The 21158-nt window shown below is 37.2% G+C and overlaps 2 protein-coding genes across 3 annotated transcripts; both read right to left on the bottom strand.

Annotated features, from left to right (window-relative positions):
* Nucleotides 1-4426: 4426 nt before the first annotated feature.
* On the bottom strand, nt 4427-5460 carry LOC147627675 (uncharacterized). 2 transcript variants are annotated; one of them, XM_086815110.1, is made up of 3 exons: nt 4976-5460; nt 4742-4813; nt 4427-4573 (listed from the first exon to the last, which is right to left on the bottom strand). In XM_086815110.1, exons 1-3 carry the CDS (start codon nt 5285-5287, stop codon nt 4430-4432), a joined length of 528 nt encoding a protein of 175 aa, XP_086671236.1. In that variant the 5' UTR covers nt 5288-5460; the 3' UTR covers nt 4427-4429. The 2 variants fall into 2 exon arrangements, with proteins under 2 accessions (XP_086671236.1, XP_086671237.1); XM_086815111.1 differs by having other exon boundaries at nt 4430-4615; nt 4739-4813.
* Nucleotides 5461-19687: 14227 nt separating this feature from the next.
* On the bottom strand, nt 19688-20618 carry LOC147627674 (uncharacterized). Its single transcript, XM_086815109.1, has 2 exons — nt 20182-20618; nt 19688-19975 (listed from the first exon to the last, which is right to left on the bottom strand). Exon 1 carries the CDS (start codon nt 20519-20521, stop codon nt 20183-20185), a length of 339 nt encoding a protein of 112 aa, XP_086671235.1. The 5' UTR covers nt 20522-20618; the 3' UTR covers nt 19688-19975; nt 20182.
* Nucleotides 20619-21158: the final 540 nt, after the last annotated feature.

The raw sequence follows: 21158 nt of genomic DNA, 5'->3' as shown, positions 1-21158 counted from the left end.
AGCATGCAGCCTTTGTAGAATGCCTCGGTAAAACCATTGGAAGACTTCCTTCAGACTATTTGCCTTTTGACTCCCTCCATAGTGTTGTGTGTGTCTGAAAAATGCATTACGTGCCATGTAGTGAGACTTCTCCATGCCTTGGGTAGACCAAATTGCTGGGCATCCATACTTTTTGACAAAATAGGGAAGGTGGTTGTAGATGATATGCTGTTTTCACAGAGACATAAGAATGCATAGTAAGTTATAAAAGAAAAGAGGATCACACTTAAGTAAAAGAAGAAGACATCACTTTACCATGTAGTGAGTTATATTGCAAGCTGTCCACGTGTCTTTCATTGACTTCCCAAAATGTTTAATTGCCTCTTCAAAGTTCTTGTAATCACTCTTTGTCCATGTTACATTGTCACAGAACATGAAGAGTTGATCAAGAGACCTCCACACCTCTGCCTTCACATTTCGTGCTTCCCCATCTGCCTCATGATCTTTCACGGCATTATGGACTTGCTTCCACAATCCATAACTAATCCTTAAAACTGTTCTACCTTACCTTACTTGCTTACTACTGTGTTTGGGTCGAGACAAGAATCTTCTTGCCTTAACACCACCAATAGAGGGCTTGATTGGTACCTCCTTGCCATTGGTAGACTTTTTAAAATCCTTTGTGATATGAACATCACCTCCATGCAGACCTATATCGGATAACACTTTTTCCAATGCATGAAGAGCATCCTTTCTATTTCTTTCGGGACGGAGTTTCCAAGCAAATCCAATATACAAAAATACCAATTTCTCAATAATTCGACATAGAGCATGCAATGTGCATATGTGAACATTACATAGTGGAATGTCAAGAATGGCCTTGAAGTCAAGGTCAACTTTATCTCTATTAGGTGCTCTCTTCCACCATTTGGAATCCATTACTTGAGCTGATTCTTTGCAGTAAAGACAAGGAGACTTTGAGTTACCTCCTTTACTAACGTTATACATGCACTTAAGTGTTTTAAGATCCCCCGCCATGTGCCACTCTACTTGAAAATCACCTTTTCCTGCAACATGGAGATTCTCTCCTTGCACTTGTCTTTTAATTATTCTTGGTATTTCCGTGTGGTGAAACACCCAAGCTAGTGTTTCATGGTCTTCTGTCTTTACCTGTGATTATACAAAACAAAAGTCTTACTATAAAAGATTTGAAAACATTGACTAAAATCAAGTACAAAATAAAAAATGATCATACCTGGAACGAGCCAAACCACCATATGTGTTTCTCTGACTGCACACTAAAATACTTCGAACTCGCTTCAGTCAATGATGTATCAAGTGCTCCATTCATCAATGTGATAGTAATCCTTTCCATTTTCTTTTCCTTTACAACCTCACACTCATCCAGTTTGATAACAAATTTCAAAATGCCTTTGCACTCTTCAAATGTTATTCCATAAAACTCGACCATTCTTCTTTGAAGTTGTTGTAGATCTACAAATATATTTTTCCAAGGGTCATACACAGTGGTTCCTTTAGCACCATGAAATATTTCTTCAATATGGATATATGGTCTAATAAACTCATCTATACTTTCATTCAAATGACCTCTTATCTTCCACACTATTGCTGGATTTGGCAGTAAAACTCGTTTAATCCTTTGATCTCTCAAAGTTGAGGATATCGCATGGAAAATCGAACTATATCCCTTCCTACTAACTCCACTAACATCAAGAGCCTCTTGGATTGTAGTACCATCAACTTGATTATTGGATATAAAGTTCTCTACAACATTGCGTTTGATTGTTTTGTATTTTTTTTCTTCAATCAAACCTTTTGCTACACCACAAGAAAGCAATCCTTTCATTTGTTTAACTGGAGGAAGGTTGGGATCCATATTTTCTTTTGCAGGCTCCAATAGTTTCCTATATTAACAACACAATATGCCTATATTATTCAACACATCCAATCCTATTTTGCGTTAATGGACAAAATAGATATAATCATTTGAGAGCATTTTTGAGTATAAAAAATAAAAAATTACAAACGAACCTTGCTTCGTGAATTCTTTGCTTGCATCCACCAGTCCCAGCCTTCAAATTTGCAATGTTTTTAATCTTCCTGCTTCGTTGTCTGTCTCCAAGCACGGTTCTCTTCCTTCTTGATCTTGTCAACTCTTTTTTACTCTTTGAATGCTCCTCAATTTCATTCTGCAACTGCTGCTCCAATTTTGCACGAATAGCTATCTCTTGAATCCTGGCCCCCTTTTCTTGTAGGTACATTGTTTTATATGTTTCTGCAAATACAGACTGTGCTAAAATATAACCAAGAAGTCCATTCTGTCCATCGCCCGCAAACCTCAGTAGTGTGGTTGGATTGACAAATGGAGGTGTAGAGTTTTTTACTAGACATTTTGGATATATACTTCCATCACACCATAAGTCAATATGTTGGAGCCCTTCTCTTCTCATATTTTCCCGTTGTTGAGCATTCAGCACCTTATCCTTTCGTCTTTTTTGTGCTGGAGCATATTGTTCTTCTAAGTCGATGTGAAGATGGTATAATCGCTTCTTTTGAGATTGTAACTCACTAGTATCGGCCATTTTTTGTGCTTGTGAGGTTGCAAAGTTGGCTTCTCAATCTCATAGTCTTTTTGTAACATGAATTGTGGAAGTGTGGCGGTATCCATATAATCATTAAGTTCAGTGATGAATTCTTTATGAGAGACCTACACACGTCGTCAAAAGAGATGCGAAATCTTCGAGAAACAAAAAAAATTAAGGAGATGTTTAATGCAAAATCGTGTTAGTTAGACAAAAGATTATCTTATTCTTTTCTGAACTGACAGTTCAGTAGTCCTTACTGACAGTTTTCAGCCACGTTTCCATATTTTATTATTTTTGAGATCTTTTAGTAGAGAAATAAATCAAAAAATAGTGAATTTCTTACAGGGCCCCAAAATGAGCTCCCTTTTTTCCTAATGATCCTCCCGCCCCTCAGAGGGATGTCTGTGCACTAGGGTGGGCTGATTCACCGCACTAGCCTGGGCCCTCAGAACTAGACAGCATCACAATCACTTGCCTCAATCGGCAAACCTCATTCTCCCAATGGTATGAGGGATACCATGGGCCAACTCCGGGCCTTACTAACGTCTCCGTCGTCCGACTACACAAGCACAAGAACGGGGCAGCGTCAAGGCAGGGAGAAGTTGTACATGTGTCTTAATTTAACCAAGATAACAATCCATTTACTCACTAAACCATAGGACTAGGATCCATGTCACCTTCTTAAGAAAACAATCCTTTTCACAAAGATTTTAGCATTTCAACTTAAGATAAGACATTCTTTATTAAGGCATATGCTGTTGTTTAAAAGAATACAAACTTTAAATAGTAAATCAATCAAATAGATCACTATAATCAATAGAGAAGCCGGGGCCATACCTCAACCCCTAACAATGATATATAATTGAAAAACAAAATATGTATATACCTTATAGAAATTTATCGTTTATCGTTGCCTTTGCTCGTTAACAAGAGCTTTAGAACTTAACATATGAGAATAGAGTCTTCTAATCCCTTCTCTCATGATTAAAATCATCCGATCATCCCCAAGCTTCATCTCCTCTTACTCGTACTGTGACTCTTCTCTCTTTCTAAGGTCTATGGCAAAATAGCCTTCTCTTACACAGGACTACGGCATACTATTCTTTCTCTAAAAGAAAAGCTATGGAGTTTTGGTCTCTTCCTCCGAAAGACCATAGCAATCTAAGCTTCTTTTCTAAGATATTAGATAATAATGAAGGGATATATACATCTCAAACTCTAGGATTACCTTGAGGCTACTTGTTACTGCCTTCTTACAGTTTTCTCTGTGTAGAGACCCTGATAGAAACGGCAAATTGTTTTGGCCATAACTCTCTGATAAAAATTCAGAATATGGTTGTATAACCAGTCAAAAGAACGGGAAAGCATGTGGTCTACAAGTTAGCGTGCCCAGAATAGGTAAAAACGTCTGTATATAGCCACAAACGCGCCATCTTTAGAAACGTGTTGTTTTTTCACATTTTTAGTATGCATGGACTCTAAATGTGTAAAAGTGCTCTAAATATGACCTCTTATCACTTAAATTCAAAATTCTATTTTTGGGGATACTTATCTCTTAATAGAACTTATCTTATGTTCTTATTTCTTTTAGGATTTTTGGAGCTAATATTTATATTCTAACACTTTCCTAATGTTTCTAGCCTTATTGTCTCACTCTTCTCTAAATAAACTCTCTTTCCTTATTGAAATCTATATTAAAAGAGACACATACATACATGGCTTGGGAGGGACCTTACAATCTCCCCCACTTAAAAGATTCGAGATGTCCTCATCTCGCGAGCTGGGGTAGTATCTAAGTAAATCCTCCTATCTCTAACATTAAAACACAAGAGCTTGAAAATTTTCTACGGATATGACACCATATACACGTGTATATGTGTGTGTCTGAGAGAGAGAGAGAGACCCGACCCGAATAGTTTTGCTTTGTATACTAAATTTGTGATGACTATAGGTTGGATAAGTCTATAGTAGACGCCCACAAAAACCTGCTGCATGTGCACGATTTAAGGATCCTTGTCAATGAAGTATAACTGCAAAATCCCCTTTAGATCAATAGTTATATATATATATATATACATATATTTTTTTTTGGTTATAAAAAAAAGAATCCTTGAAGTAGGTCCAACGAATTTGATAATCGTGAAAGAATTTACCACAAATCCATCACAATACAAGCTTCCAAAGCTGGTCAGCTCATGTATTTGCGATACTAAATGCTTTATATAAATCTGCAGTATAAAAACTCATGAACTGTCTGAGCAGAAGATTATATTACGATGAACACAAGCACTTAGATCTCTTAGATTATCCTTCCTAAGGTTGATGATCAAAGTGCCTTACGCAAGGTTAGGGAGCTTAGTACACTAAGACGAATTAGAGGGTTTGGGTACCTCAACTCCTGAGAGCAATTCAGGTACAACTAGTGATTCCTCCGCTACTTCTTGGATGGGGCAAAGGGTCTGCATCTTCTTGGACATGGCTTTGGGAGAGCGCCTTTTTGTGGTATTAAGAGAAGGTGCTGAAGGAGAAAGGGATGATGATGGCCTGGAGTTGGTGGTGCACTTTGCCTTCCTTCCTTTCACGGCTTGTTGCGGCGTGTCTTCTTCATGCAGATCGGCATAAACGGCTCGGAGGCAGGAGTCATCTAGCAGAAGTTGGCCAAACAGGATGTACTCGGGCATGCCAAAGCTCATAGAACCCATGATGAAAGCTAGGTCGAAGCTGAGGAAGGGAACCCAGACTCTCTCTCTCTTTCACGCACGCGCGCACGTGCACTCTCTCTCTCTCTCTCTCTCTCTCCCTCTCTCACTCACGCACACAGACAACAAGAGAAAAAGTAATGACCAGAGTCTCTCTCTCTCTCTCGCGCGCGCACACTCTCTCACACACACACAGACAATGAGCAATGACCAGTCCAATGACTTCGTAAATGTTATCTTTTGAATGGACCAGTCAATGAAGCTCGCGTGAAACAAGAGGAAGATGATTTTTCTATGGGCGCTACTTGAATATAGCGAGTTTCACGTCGGAACGTCGCCTGCATTTTTGCTTTACAATTTCGAAAGACACCTTTGGTAATTTTTGAAACTAAAGCCTTTCTTTTGAGGGGTTGGAAATTCTAGGCACATCCATATTTGATTAATATAATATGTTGTAAACGAAGTTGCATTATTTTTTCAGCCACATGGATCAACCTATATATATATATATATATATATATATATATATACACACACACTTTTTTGTAGTAATTATTATATTACCAATGGGAAACCTCATTTGCGAGGTGAAAACCCATAAACAAAGCATCATGATAAAACCTAGGCCCCTTTGTAGGGGGCTATGGATGTGACTACCAAGAAGTAGTCAAAGAAGGCTATACACACACACATATAATATAGCGCATTATTTTTTTTAGCTACGTGGCCCAATATATAAATTTACAAACAGATACATACACTCCATTTCATTTCAATATGAAGCAAATTTTAAGATTTATAAAAGACATATGGCACCCCTTCTGGTAATGTTTTTTGGAATGATCTTGTATGAAAGTGGTAGCCTACTTATGCAATCCTCCTAATAATTTCAATGTAGAAAATCATGTAAAAAACACTAAAAACAAACAACTTTACTCACATGTTTTACTTCCTTTTAAAAAAAATCACAAACTAAATCTCAATACTCAATAAGGGGTATGTAAATACACTTATAGATGTACTTTATTTGTTTGTCCATGATTGCCCCCTATGGATCTACAAAATATTTTTTTTTGTATGCCGAAAAACAAGGTTTTCCTCTCATGGATCTACAAAGTAAAATGTTTTTATATGCCCCAAAAACAAGGTTTGATGACTTATTTGGTGAAAATCACCATATGATGATTACCCTAGGTTACCTTGTTGTAGAGATGATGTGTTTTCATGCCAAATGTTCTAAATTTCACCCGAAAAATTCAATAGCAGTAAGATGTGGGTTGGTCCTCCATGTTGTGGGAAATTACTTGACATGCGACTATGTCATTGTAAGATTCCTCCCCCAACCCCTTTTTGATGTCTAGTATCTTCCCCTGTAATCAACCTCTTCAGAAATATAAAGACCTTGTTGCTAACTATTTTAGCCTAGAGAGAGAAAAATTATTCTAGAGAGAGAATATTCAGATTTTGAATATTTTTGGATATAAAAATATCTCTTATAATTCAGATGAGTTCCCCTGAAACAGAAATTCAAAAAGAATTTTCCAATGTGCAATTGGAATTAATTGGAAATAGGTATAAAGAACCTTAGTCTAAGGGTCTAGATTTTCATAAATCTTTGGATTATGGTCCAATTAAGGTTCCTATGGGCCAATAGCATCAATCCATGTGTAGGGAGGAGATAAATCCAAATTGTAAAAAGAAGATACCCAAAAATGAGTAAATGCTCACATAAGATGAAGAGTTGAAAATGTACAAGGTTTATTAGTAAAAAAACTATGAGCAATATTAAAAATATGAGATATTTTGGGAATAATGATTTTATTATGACACATATGTAAGGAAGGGGAGTCCCTTAAATGCTCACATAAGATGAAGAGTTGAAAATGTACAAGGTTTATTAGTAAAAAAACTATGAGCAATATTAAAAATATGAGATATTTTGGGAATAATGATTTTATTATGACACATATGTAAGGAAGGGGAGTCCCTTAAATGCTCACATAAGATGAAGAGTTGAAAATGGACAAGGTTTATTAGTAAAAAACTATGAGCAATATTAAAATTATTCCATTATGACACATATGTAAGGAAGGGGAGTTCTTTAAAGGAGGTGCATATTTCACATAAGATGAAGAGTTGAAAATGTACAAGGTTTATTAGTAAAAAACTATGAGCAATATTAAAATGATTTCATTATGACACATATGTAAGGAAGGGGAGTTCTTTAAAGGAGGTGCATATTTAACATGCTTGAATGAGTTTTAAACTCATAAAAATTGAGATATTTTATCTCTCCTCTCTCCTCATTCAAGTCTAGTTCCAAAAAGTTAGCTTAACTGACCTAAAAATGGTCAAAATTTGACCAAACTGATCTGGAAAATTCCAGAATCAGTTTGTTTGGTTGGGAGCTCAATTTTTCCTATAAATAGAAGCCTCCCTCTTGTTGAAAAATAGATAGTGTTTATGCATCGTTACTCTACTCCACCTAAGCCAAGAACTGTGAATTCATTTAATAATTCACTAGTTTTTGGAGCTTCCCTCTTTCTTCAATCCCAATTAGTGGCTCCATCAACATACTTAACCAATTGATTGGTTGGGGGCCTCTACCGTGAACAAAGAATCAAGCAATTTGTAAGGTAATTAGTGAATATTGATCTTTTCTATAATTTCTCAATGTTTCTCTCTTCTCAACCCCTCTCAAGCTTGAGAAGCTTAATTGGTATGGTTTTTTTTAAATGCTATTGAAGTTAATTGGTGAATAGTAGTGAAGAGTTACATAATTTAATAAATGCTATTGAAGTTAATTTCCATTTATGTTTAAATTCTAATGGTTTTTATGTAATTTCTCTCTCTCACTCAAGAAATTGTCATACTCATGACCCATTCTCAATCCTAATCAAGCTTTTCATAAAGCTTTTCCTTAACCCAAGATTAAGCTATGCTTGAGGCCAAATTAATGGCTTTTTTCTATGCTTTTAGTTTATGTATATTGATGATTCAATCCATTATGGATTAATGATCCAATTAGAGATCATTTTAATTATTTTCTTAATGATAAGCTTTATCCCTTAGAAAAATTGAGATTTATCAGTCATAGCAGCGGAGCTATGGCAAAATTTTTATAAAAATTATGCATAAAATAATTTCATTCAAAGCATAAAAAGAGGACTTCCTACCATATTCTAGGAATTATCATCCTAGATTAATTGAAAGATATTCATTGTAATCATAGAGAAATTGATTTTTATATTATGCATAATTGATTTTCATGCATAGAAAGTATGCATAAAAGATAATTTTTTTATATTAAAAGTGTTACTTTTATCAATTTAATTTTCATGCATAGAAGTATGCATAAAAGATAATTTTTTATATTAAAAGTGTTACTTTTATCATTTTTATTTTTCATGCATAGAAGTATGCATAAAGGAAAAATTTTTATATCAAAAGTGTTACTTTTATCATTTTTAATTTTCATGCATAGAAGTATGCATAAAAGATAATTTTTTTATATTAAAAGTGTTACTTTTATCATTTTAATTTTCATGCATAGAAGTATGCATAAAAGATAAATTTTTATATTAAAAGTGTTACTTTTATCATTTTTATTTTTCATGCATAGAAGTATGCATAAAGGAAAATTTTTATATCAAAAGTGTTACTTTTATCATTTTTAATTTTCATGCATAGAAGTATGCATAAAGGAAAATTTTTTATATCAAAAGTGTTACTTTTATCATTTTTAATGCATAGAAGTATGCATAAAGGATAATTTTTTTTATATCAAAAGTGTTACTTTTATCATATTGGATTTCATGCATAGAGGTATGCATAAAAGATGATTATTTTAATGTAAAAGTGTTACTTTTGTCACAATTGAATTTCATGCATAGAGGTATGCATAAAAGTTGATTATTTTATTATAAAAGTGTTACTTTTATCATAATTGGATTTCATGCATGGAGGTATGCATAAAAGATATTCTTTTTATACTAAAAGTGTGATTTTCATCATTAATGGATTTTATGCATAACTTAGATGCATAAGAGAAATTCTTTTATTCTAAAAGTGTTATTCCTACTAAATTGAATTTATGCATAAGAAGATGTATAAAAGATTGATTTTAATTCAAAAGTGTCATTCTCATCTAAAATGAATTTATGCATAGGAAGATGCATAAAAGATTGAATTTTAATTCAAAGTGTCATTCTCATTTAAAATGAATTTATGCATAGGAAGATGCATAAAAGATTGATTTTTATTTCAAAAGTGTTAGTATCCTTAAATGGAATTTATGCATAATTATATGCGTAAAGAAATTTTATATCAAATATAAGAATTCTTTTATATTCTATAAATAGATATGGAAAGGGATAGGATGTGATAAGACGTATATGAGAAGAGTTAGGATGTGATAAGATGAGTTAAGATGTGTATGGGATGAGATAAGAAGTGTATGAGATGAGATAAGATGTATATGGGTTGTGATAGGGCGAGAATGGATGTGATGTAAAAGATTAGATGTGAAGGCATATGGGGTTACATGAATGGGAATGTGGAAATGGATGTATGTATGTGGATATGTGGATGTGGAGATGGGAGTATGGATGTATGAATGTGAAAATGGATGTATGAATGTGAAAATGGATGTATGCATGAAGATGTATATGCATAGATGTGAATGTGGATGTAGATGTGGATGTATAGATGTGAATGTGAATGTGGATGTAGATGTGGATGTATAGATGTGAATGGGAATGTGGATGTAGATGTGGATGTATATATGTGAATGGGAATGTGGATGTGGATGTATGTATGTATGTGGATGTAGATGTGGATGTATAGATGTGAATGGGAATGTGGATGTGTGGATGTGGAGATGGGAGTATGGATGTATGAATGTGAAAATGGATGTATGAATGTGAAAATGGATGTATGCATGAAGATGTATATGCATAGATGTGAATGAGGATGTGGATGTGGATGTGGATGTATATGAATGTGGATGTAGATATGGATGTATAGATGTGAATGGGAATGTGGATGTGGATGTATGTATGTATGTGGATGTGGTTGTATGTATGTATGTGGTTGTGGATGTATAAATGAGGATGTGAAAATGGAGGTAAGCATGTAGATGTGGATGTATGGATGTGAATGTGGAAGTGGATGTGGATGAGGATGTGGATGTGGATGTATGGATGTGGATATGGATGTGAATATATGATATGTGATGTGAAGGAATCTGAAGTGAAGAGATGGAAAATGATGTGATTGGATGAGTACACATATAAAGGGAATGTGGAATAAGTAATGTGGATTATATGAGAGATAATGTGGAAAAATGAGAGTTAATATAGAAATTGTATTTGTAAACTGTTTGTAAATGCTGTTTGTAAATGGCTGTTTTATTTCAAGAATGCTGGGAAAGCATTTTGATCGTCTTGTGATTAAGGTCGTGGAGACCTAACTGATAAAGTTGCAACTGCTGACGGAGAGTCAATGGAGGACGTCTCGCGTAGCAAGGTCGGCCGAGGTCTCGACCAGCCTCGGTTCGATTAAAATGGTGAGCTTCCGGTACGGTGGATGAGGGACCAAGGAAGCGGCCTATGAGTGAAGCGCTAGGTCACCTGCGAAGGATCCTAGAGGGTGCTGACCATACGGTGCTCGGGCTCTGGGTCGCCCAGGATACCCACGCGTGCGTCGAGGAAGATATTGGAACAAGGAGTAAGAGTTGTTTTGTGAAACCGGGCATGGATCTGGTTGATTGACCTTGCTGGTCTTCAATGGATGAGTCCATGGCTCTTTATATGGATCTGTTGGTTGATCTTGCTGATCTTCAACGAGAGTCCATCTAGATTTTTATAAGTGATTATATTGCCGAGTATTATGGGCTAGGAACTATTAAAAAGGCCCTGTGTGGACAGGTGGTGAGCGTTCTAGTTGCCAATGATGCCATAGATACTCTGATGAAGGAATGATGGGAAATTATGAATCAATCGGATAAATTGGAAGATTGTGATCAGTGGTACTATGGTTTCATTAAAGGATTGTTTTAAAGTTAGCCGATGCTAAGAAAAAGGCAAAATTCATATTGGGTGTGTAAGTGGTGTGGCTAGTTTTATGTTTGCATGAACTTCCGGCTAGGGGGCCTTGGAACTCTTTTCCTTGGTACCCGGGACAAAACCTAACCAAATTCCAAATTGGATCCCGTCACTACAGTGGTTGGGCGGTTGGCTAACCCATGGGATCGGATGGGGTTAGGCTGGACTGATGGATCCGTAAATCGAGACTCAACTTTTGTTTTTACGATAGATAAAATAAATCCCGGACAGTAACTGTTTTATGGATAGGAATCAACGGCTGTGCCTTTTGAATGGGGGAAAAAAGCGTTGATCCCAATGATCCAAGTGCAAGTTTTTTCCTTGATCTGAACAAGTATCTTATAGATGCAATTGGATCAGCTCGATCAGAAATGACCTTGACTACGTTAGAGTAAAAAGTTATCCTGGTGGAATCACCCGTGCTTTCCGGTAAAGGAAGTTTTTCCGGGTTCGATTTTGGAACAACCAACGGATTAGTCTCTTATCTGGATATCCGTGGGTCAGGCCCCGAATGTGGGACCCCTGTCCCGCGCGAGAAGTGCTACTTCCGCTGCTAGTATACCGAATCTGTTACTCGGTGGGAACAGGGACCTCACAGTCATGGTGTGACAAACTAACCTAGTAGATGTGCCCCACCATCACTTAGAGGGTGTGAGAAAGAAGAGATGAGAGAAGAGACAAAATGCTCAAGAATTCATCAAAGAACCACTAGCCAACTTGATTAGAAATGAACTACAATGCCTCATATATATAGGAAAGTTCCTCCACCCTTTCCTCCACCCAAAAAGTGTGTAAATAGGAAAAAATAGAAATGAATGCTATAAATCCCAAAAATGCCTAGAGGCTAAAGAGTGTGCCACTAGTGTGACACCATCTGGAGATGACACCTATCCAACACCTCCTCTTCAGGTCCAGATGGGAGGAGCAATGCCAAAGCGCTGAAGAAGATAATCCAAGGTAGGTCAAGGAAGAGGCTTAGTAAACAAATCAGCAACATTATCTTTGGTAGGACAATACTCAAGCTGAATGCGACCTTCAGAAATCCAATCACGAACAAAATGAAAATGAACATCAATGTGTTTGGATCATCCTCGAATAACTAGATTTTTGGCTAAAGCAATAGCACTCTGTGAATCTCAGTAGATGAGTGTCGGAGTAGATGAACATCCAAGGTGATTCAGAATTTGAGAAAGAGCATCAGACTTCTTAGGTAAGAAATAAACCCATGATTTGCGAGAGAAGTCATCCACAAGAAGCATATAATACTTGGATCCACCAAGCGATTGTACTTCCATAGGTCCTGCATGAATAAGCTCAAGTATGCGTGTGGCCCTATGAGTAGCCTCCTCTGGAAAAGAAGCCCGATGTTGCTTTCCTTGAGCACAAGAAGAACAAATATGATGGTGAGGTTTCTGAAGCTTTGGTAGACCTGTAACCATGTCATGTGAGACAAGATGTTGCAAAGTAGCAAGAGGAACATGGCCAAAGCGGAAATGCCATAGATCACTATCTTCATTAGAAACAAGTGCTTTAGGAGAAGCAAATAATTGATGAAGATCAGACTCATGTGGTGGCAACTATGTTGTAAAAGAGCTTATATGATAAAGCCCAGCATTTTGATAACCATGTGCCACACAAGAAAGTGACTGTCTATCAATGATTTCAATCACTTCATCATCAAAGTAAACCCCAAGACCTTTAGAAGTAGCCTTAGAGATAGAAAATAAGTTGGCAGACATCTTAGGCACATGCAAAACATCATGTAAGATAGCATCTCCAAAAGAAACATCACCAATACCAATCACAGGGAGAGACGAAGCATCACCAATGTGTACTGATGAAGAGATAGACTTATAGTTTTCCAATAAGGAAGAACTATTCGTCATGTGAGAGGTAGCACCACTATCGGCAATCCACTCATCCGCAGTATGCGTATCAAGATCTTTGATTACCACAAGTGATGTGTCACATGAAGAAGTAGAAGACATAGCAACATATGCAATCTTGGCGTTACCGTCTTCCTTCTTGTCTTTGTCTTTGTCGTGAGAAGATGTTGATGTAGAAGAACCCTTAGATTTGGATTCAAGTTCACCTTTTACATTCTTGGATGCCGCCTTCTTAGCAAAACAACAATCCTCCGTATGGCCACTACGACCACAGAAAGTGCACTCCTTTGGAAGAATCCTTTGATTTGTCCTTGTCGCCTTTGGTTGAAGAATCTTTAGCATTAGAATTAGAGCCTTTGCGTTGATCATTCCCCTTGCCTTTGCCTTTGTCCTTGCCTTGGCTTACAAAAGCCGAGTCCTTTTTGTTTTGCTTGTGAGTAAGGCACTTATCATGAAGAAGACCCATAGTCTCTTCAAAGGAAGGGAAAGGAACTCAAAGAAAGATGTTATCTTTGAACGATTCAAAAGAAGAAGGCAATTTACCAAGTAGCGTGTGGACCGGATTGCTTACCAATGTACCAAACTCTTCAAGTTGCCGCTTGATTCGATTGAATTCTCCAAGCTTCTCCACTATGTTATCGGATTCGGAGATAGAAAGCTTATCCAAATCTTCTTCCAACTTAGCCATCTTAACCGTTGAAAGTCTTCCATATTGCATTTGTATAGCGTGCCATAATTGTTGAGCCGTACTCCTTGTAGAGAGAAATTGAGACACAACCGATGTAGACATGCCATGCACAAGTAAAGCTTTGGCCCGTGCATCTATATAGGTTTGATATTGAGAAGGCACCATATGAGGAGAAGTGATTATAGACCACACCCCGGCACTTTCCAAAAGAAGTTGCATAAACAAGGACCAAGTGTGGTAGTTGTTTGGGGTAAGCTTTTGTGAATCGGAAAGACTTGGAAGGCTCAAAGATTGAGTGAATGGATTAAAGGGATGATATGATTGAGTGGGGAGAGGAGTAGTAGTGGAAGTAGTAGAAGGAGGAATCATAGTAGATGAAGTTGCAATAAAAGGCATAGATGATGTAGGAGGATATACCATAGAGGGCATAGAAGTATGTGGATAGGAAGGCATAAAGGACAAAGAAGAAAGAGTGTATGGATCCGTAGAAAGTAATGGATACGACGAAAAGGAGAAAGTAGAAGCATCTACTGAAGAAGGAATTGCACCAACTTCTGTTGTAGTAGTTGCCGGTCCAACCGTCGTAGGAAATGTAGGATCCATAGTATCTTCAAGTTTGCCTTTGTCTTTTGGAGTAGAGGACTTCCGAGATCCCATAGGGAGTGGAGGGTGGGAAAACACAAGGGAAGAAGTGTCGTACCTCCAACGTAGCCAATAGATGGGCTGTCCACCAAGAAAGTATCTCCAAAATATGCACAAAGATAGTGCAAAAATGCAGCCACAAAACGCAGCCGATATATGAACCAATAGGCTCCGTAGAAACCACCAAAAGAGGGCTGAGAATGTAGCCTTAGGTAGAAGGAGTATGGAGGAGTTGATTGTCCACAAAAACGCAAACACAAAGTGTGTAGCAAAGTGAAATTTTCAGCCGGTAGAAAGGTGTAGAAAAGAGGATGAATATGTATCTCAAAACACCATGAAGAGGGCTGAAGTTGATGATGAAAACACAGCCAAGAAATCTCTCCACAAGAAGCCTCCAAAAAAACGCTACCGCATGTAGGGAAAACTAGTTGGCAATGTTTTCACCGCCGCAAGTAGAGTTGTAGGACTCGGATTTTTGAAGTGCTTTAAAAACACACTTGTAGAGGATAGTAAGGGGCTGGTTTGAAGCCTCTTGCATCATTGAATGAGTGCAAGGATGAGTAAGGGCTTCTGCAAAAAACGCAAGCAGAAATTCTGCATGTAGGCAGTCTGCGAAAAATAACTCAAAAACGGTGATAAATTTGCGAAAACTTTCTTCTGCAAAGTTGTAGACCACGATGATTCCAGTAGGTATCGCGGGCACAATCCTCAAAAACGCATCCGTTTAGCAGATAATCAAGCATGTAAGAGCTTCTGCAAAAAACGCAAGCAGAAATTCTGCATGCAAGCAGTCTGCGAAGAATAACTCAAAAACGGTGAGGAATTTGCGAAAACTTTCTTCTGCAAAGTTGTAGATCACGATGATTCCAGTAGATAATGAAGGCACAATTCTCAGAAACGGATCTGTTTAGCAGATAATCAAGAATGAAAATACGTAATTGAAAGTGGCGTTGTTGAAGAGAACTAGAGGTAGAGAGGAAGAAGGATAAGGAGGCTCTATGTGCACCACCACCTTGCTCTGATACCATGTGAGAAATAAGAGATGAGAGAAGAGACAATGTACTCAAGAACTCATCAAAGAACCACTAGCCAACTTGATTAGAAACGAACTACAATGTCTCATATATATAGGAAAGTTCCTCCATCCTTTCCTCCATCCAAAAAGTGTGTAAATAGGAAAAAATGGAAATGAATGCTATAAATCCCAAAAATGCCTAGAGGCTAAAGAGTGTGCGACTAGTGTGATACCATCTGGAGATGACACCTATCCAACAGAGGGACGTACTTTCTACTTAAATATTAAGTGCACACAATGAAAGCGTAATTAAAGTGACTTACTTTGGCTTTTGTGAAGTGCGTGTGATTGATGAAAGTTGATGGGTTATTCATATGCAAGTAACCAACTGGCAACTAGTCACCTCCATGTTGAGCCTTACTTGTCATGATTAATGTATTTTCATTGCAAGCAATCAATTAAAAGATAAAAGTGAAATCTCTTGAGTCCCTAAATCAAGGCGTGATAAGCCAATAAATCCTTAAGAGAAAGGAAAAAATTAGGGACAAAATTTAGCGCAATGGCTAATTTTCAAGGGTCTTCCAAAAGTCTTGGACTATTTTAGACCTTAAAAATGGTTAGCCCAAAGTATCAGTTTTTGGATAAAGTTTAGAGAAACAATTTCTAAATTTACACTAAAAGTGAGCATATATCTAGAAAATTTTCAAAGATTCGCTAAAGTTTCCTACAGACTCTATCTTCTTTCAAAGAAATATTCGCTAACCTATCTCTACTTTAACCATAAGATATGCTACTTATTTTTTTATCAATATTAAGAGGGGTTTCAAAGAGTATTTCATGGTCCTCGAATGCCTAAACAAAGCTCCCCTATTTGGATGCTACCTAATGCTCCCCCAAAGTATATAGATAATCCTAGGTATGCAAGGATCAAACCCTTGAAAACCCTTGATTTACCTACCTTCCATTTAATCTTACTTTAACTACACCTCTCATGCAGTGTAAGGTTAACCTCACATCCACTTCACGATCCCAATCACATATGGGTGGCTCATGTCTCAGGGGTGCACTACTAAGAAACCCTATGTATCATGTGTGGTCATGGGTGGTTCATGTCTCGGGGGTGCACTACTAAGAAACCCTATGTATCATGTGTGGTCAAGGGGTATCACATCCACTTCACGATCCCAATCACATATGTCACCAACTTGGGTGGCTCATGTCTAGGGGATACACTACTAAGAAACCCTATGTACCAGGTATTAAAAAAACCCCTTACTTGTGTTTTTTTCATTAATAAAATGACCCTTTTTTCTTTATGGGCTTACGGTTTTTTTTTCAAAATCGATTAAAAAATCCCTTTTGTAGATGTATTTCTGTAAATTTGCCTTAAAATCTTAGATTAAAAAACCCCTTCATTTGAACTCACGTGCTATACTTACATATTTTTAGGTGAACCCCCCGAGGCTCATGTAGACTCTATTAGCTATATTTTTAGCTCTCCTCAATCTTCAACTTCAAGTGCCGACCCTTCTTCTTCAAATGTATAGTCTCTCTATCACAAGTCTATGGCAAAGCTGAAACCTTAATCCACCCTAATAATTCTCACAACCTGTCTACACAATCCCACCCGATCATTATTCCTAAGGGCCCTTCACCCAATGGCACTCCAAAGCGCACTTGCTCCATGGCCAATATCATGTGGATTGCTACTAACTTGGTAGCCCTTGAGGATAGTGTCACTCAATTACCCTAGATGAATGATGACATAGATGATGGCACTCTTACAATATTGACATAACTCTCACTAGTTCAAATGAAAACCTTTGATGAGCGGTTGTGATCACTGAGTATGACTCCCTTATGCACAATCACACTTAGAGTTTAGTTGATAAACTCATTGATAGACACCTTGTGAGTTGTTATCAGTGGGTCCTATGGAGAAAGCTTACTAGTGAACTTGATCAGGAGATAAATATGCACCAACCTTTCCATTTTGTTGACTCTATGGCCTTTAATGAGCCAAGATGTAAACAAGGGATGACCAAGCTAAGTGTAATGCCAGCACCAAAAGAATGTACATTAGTTATCCTAGGAAAATCATATACATGGTGTCCAAGTCTAGGTGCCATGGCACTTATTAAAATTGTATATAAGGCATTTTAACTAATGAGAAAGGATACTTCCCTTGTGTGAGATTGAGAGCTCTTATCTACTACTTCTACTCTCTGCCTATCATGTTGTGTGAGTGAGAGTGAGTGAGTGCAAGAGTGAGAGAGTGTCTCCTTGCAAGTCATCTTCTCCACCACCATGGCCTTACAATTGGGTGGTTGCAAGATCAGGGTGCCCAGTTTTGTCCACTCAGGCACCCTGTAAATAGTAAAAAAACAGGCATTTATTTACCTTAGTGGCCAATCTCTCCTAGCTAACGAAGGAATTTCCTTTCAAGTTCTTTTGTTGGAACGTCACATGCAAAGATGGGAATATAGTTGCATAATCTAATTAAGCATTAGATAGTTAAAATTCCTCATTTCCTTAGGTACAAGCTTAATGTATACACCATGTCCCAAATTTGGGCTGGTTCCATAAAATGCTAATATCTTTCACATATAAACTCATATGAGATTTCCACTTTGCATCTTAGATCTTCACATAATATAGAGCTTAACTTGATTTTTTGAGAAATTTTTAAGCTATTTGTCTATTTTCTTTAAATATTTCAAGGTCTTTAAAGTGTTATAATATATGCCACTTTTTGCACCCACAATAACTACCACTTAAAAATGCATAATCTTGTAGATCGAAAGAGTGGTGGATAGTGAGACATTGGTAGAATGTGGTGGTTAGTCAAAATTGCAAATCCAATGGTTCGATTTTTAATGATCTCTTTTCTAAAATTCTTCCAGGCTATCAGAAGGCCTGCAAATACTAATAATCTAATTAGTAAAATTACATTTTTTATGTAAATCATCTAAAACCTATAGGGACTAGTGTACTTGTATTGGTGCATCTATGGAAAAAAATTTAGATCACTCTAAGTATGGAAAGATCATTTTTTAATTGTTTTATCATATTTTTGGTTAATTTTGATAAATTGGACTAATTTATATTAATTTAAGCTATATTGGGGGTAAATTTGAGTGTATGTGTATTTTCTATTAGTTTCTTGATCTCGTTTGAAGTACCTTTTTCCCCAAATTTGTTGTCCAAGAATTGTCCCAGTCCAGCATAAACTGGACAAAACTGGACACCCTGATCTTGCAACAACCCAATTATGAGGCGATATCCTTGGAGACTGTAAAAGAGGAATTTTCACACATTAAACTTTGTAGTGATTGAAAGAGTCTACTTGCGTCTACTTTTGTTTGTATGTTAGTCCTTAGGTGGCTAGCAGGTTTGCTTTCAATATCAATAATGTTAAAAACTAACTCTCTACTATAAAAATAAAAGCTTAGCTATCATTAATATTAGAAAATAAATTTTTTTACAAGCTTAAATAAAATTGTTAAAAATGGTACAAACATATTGACTTAGAAACACAAACCCCCTAGCACCCTATTAATTAATAAAGTAGGCTCTCTCTCTCTCTCTCTCTCTCTCTCACACACACACACACACACATTAATTGCGATCCGTCTTCCTCTTTCTCGCTCTCCGTCTCTCGTGCATTAATTGTATGTATGTCTCTCTCTCTCTCTCTCTCTCTCTCTCTCTCTCTCTCTCTCTCTCTCTCATTAATTGTGATCCGTCTTCCTCTCTCTCGCTCTTCGTCGTCTGTTGTGCATCAATTGTATCTCTCTCTCTCTCTCTCTCTCTCTCTCTCTCTCTCTCACATGGGGGCTTTGCCCGGGATTGAATGAGATGTGGAGCTGGGCTTTTGAACCCTTCATCAAATGCTCAAGCAAGTTGGTACGGGAAAGAATACTTCAATTTTGTAAATAGAAAAACACTTGCCCTTCTCTTATTCTATGTCTAAGGTTACCTCTCTTCAACTAATTAATTACTACCACCCAAAATTGGGCACCCATATTAAGAAAGCATTTGAATTGCGTAGAGGTATATACAGAAGTCAACTTTTTATAGCTGTCACTCAAATCCTATCACAGTTCACTATTAAGTAAGTGACAAATTTAATCCCACCTCTCCTCCACCCAAACAAAAGATGAGTGCTCCCAAAAAATATGATACCCGAGGTGCAAGCCAACCACATAGCCAATTATAATTATGCTCCAAAAAAGAAGAAAGCACAAAAAAAGAAGAAAGCATTTGCTTTGCAATAGTTGTATACTAAATTTGTGATGACAGCTATAGGTCTGTATAGTAGACGCCACCGAGCCTCACAAAAACCTACTCCATGTACTGCACAATTTGATAATCATGGCCACAAATCCATCAAAATACAAACTTCTAAAGGTCAGCTCATACTAAATGCTTAATATAAATCTGCAGTATAAAAACTCATGAACTGTCTGAGCAGAAGATTATATTAAGATGTACACAAGCACTTGGATCTCTTAGATTATCCTTCCTAAGGTTGATGATCAGAGTGCCTTACGCAAGTTTACACTAAGACGGAGTAGAGGGCTTGGGTACCTCAACTCCTGAGAGCAATTCAGGTACAACTAGTGATTCCTCCGCTACTTCTTGGATGGGGCAAAGGGTCTGCATCTTCTTGGACATGGCTTTGGGAGAGCGCCTTTTTGTGGTATTAAGAGAAGGTACTGAAGGAGAAAGGGATGGTGATGGCCTGGAGTTGGTGGTGCACTTTGCCTTCCTTCCTTTCACGGCTTGTTGCGGCGTGTCTTCTTCATGCAGATTGGCATAAACGGCTCGGAGGCAGGAGTCATCTAGCAGAAGTTGGCCAAACAGGATGTATTCAGGCATGCCAAAGCTCATAGAACCCATGATGAAAGCTAGGAAGCTGAGGAAGGGAACCCAATATCTCTCACGCACACAGAAAATGACCAGAAAACGACTTCGTAAATGCTATCTTGTGAATGGCCGAGTCAATGACTTCGTAAAGCCTTGCAAGCTCGCGTGAAACAAGAGGAAGATGATTTTTCTATGGGCGCTAGTTGAATATAGCGAGTTCGGAACGTCGCCTCCACAATGGGGCATTTTTTCTTTATAATTTGGAAAGACACCACCTTTAGTAATTTTTTTTTGATATTGAAGCATTCTTATTGTAAAAGAAGTTGCATTATTTTTTCAGCCACATGGAACAACCTACATATATATATATATATATATACACACACACTTTTTTTTAGTAATTCTATTGGGAAACCTCATTGCGAGGTGAAAACCCACAAGCAAAACATCATGATACAATTGAGGCCCCTTTGTAGGGGACACACACACTCACACATAATACAACGCATTATTTTTTTCAATTACGTGGCCCAATATATAAATTTATAAACACATACACATGCTCCATTTTATTAAGATATAGGCCTTGGAGCCTTAGTGAACAAGGGTGTAGAAGGCATTTATATGTGCATGAAGCTTAGTTGTATTTTGGGTAACTTAACAAGCAAGA

The sequence above is a fragment of the Cibotium barometz genome, chromosome 20 (assembly GCF_041138505.1).
Source record: "Cibotium barometz isolate CiBa-2024 chromosome 20, ASM4113850v1, whole genome shotgun sequence".
In the NCBI taxonomy this organism is placed as follows: Eukaryota; Viridiplantae; Streptophyta; class Polypodiopsida; order Cyatheales; family Cibotiaceae; genus Cibotium; species Cibotium barometz.
Note: the sequence above shows the minus strand (reverse complement) of the source record. Positions and strands in the feature narration are given on the sequence as shown.

Bases quoted from the DNA above. Each gene is read 5' to 3' on its own strand.
- LOC147627674 (XM_086815109.1), bottom strand. From the start codon at position 20,521: ATGGGTTCTATGAGCTTTGGCATGCCTGAATACATCCTGTTTGGCCAA.
- LOC147627675 (XM_086815110.1), bottom strand. From the start codon at position 5,287: ATGGGTTCTATGAGCTTTGGCATGCCCGAGTACATCCTGTTTGGCCAA. The intron at 4,814-4,975 runs GTACCCAAACCC...TTTATACTGCAG, and splicing joins AATTGCTCTCAGGAGTTGAG to ATTTATATAAAGCATTTAGT. The intron at 4,574-4,741 runs GTGGTAAATTCT...GTGCACATGCAG, and splicing joins GCTTGTATTGTGATGGATTT to CAGGTTTTTGTGGGCGTCTA.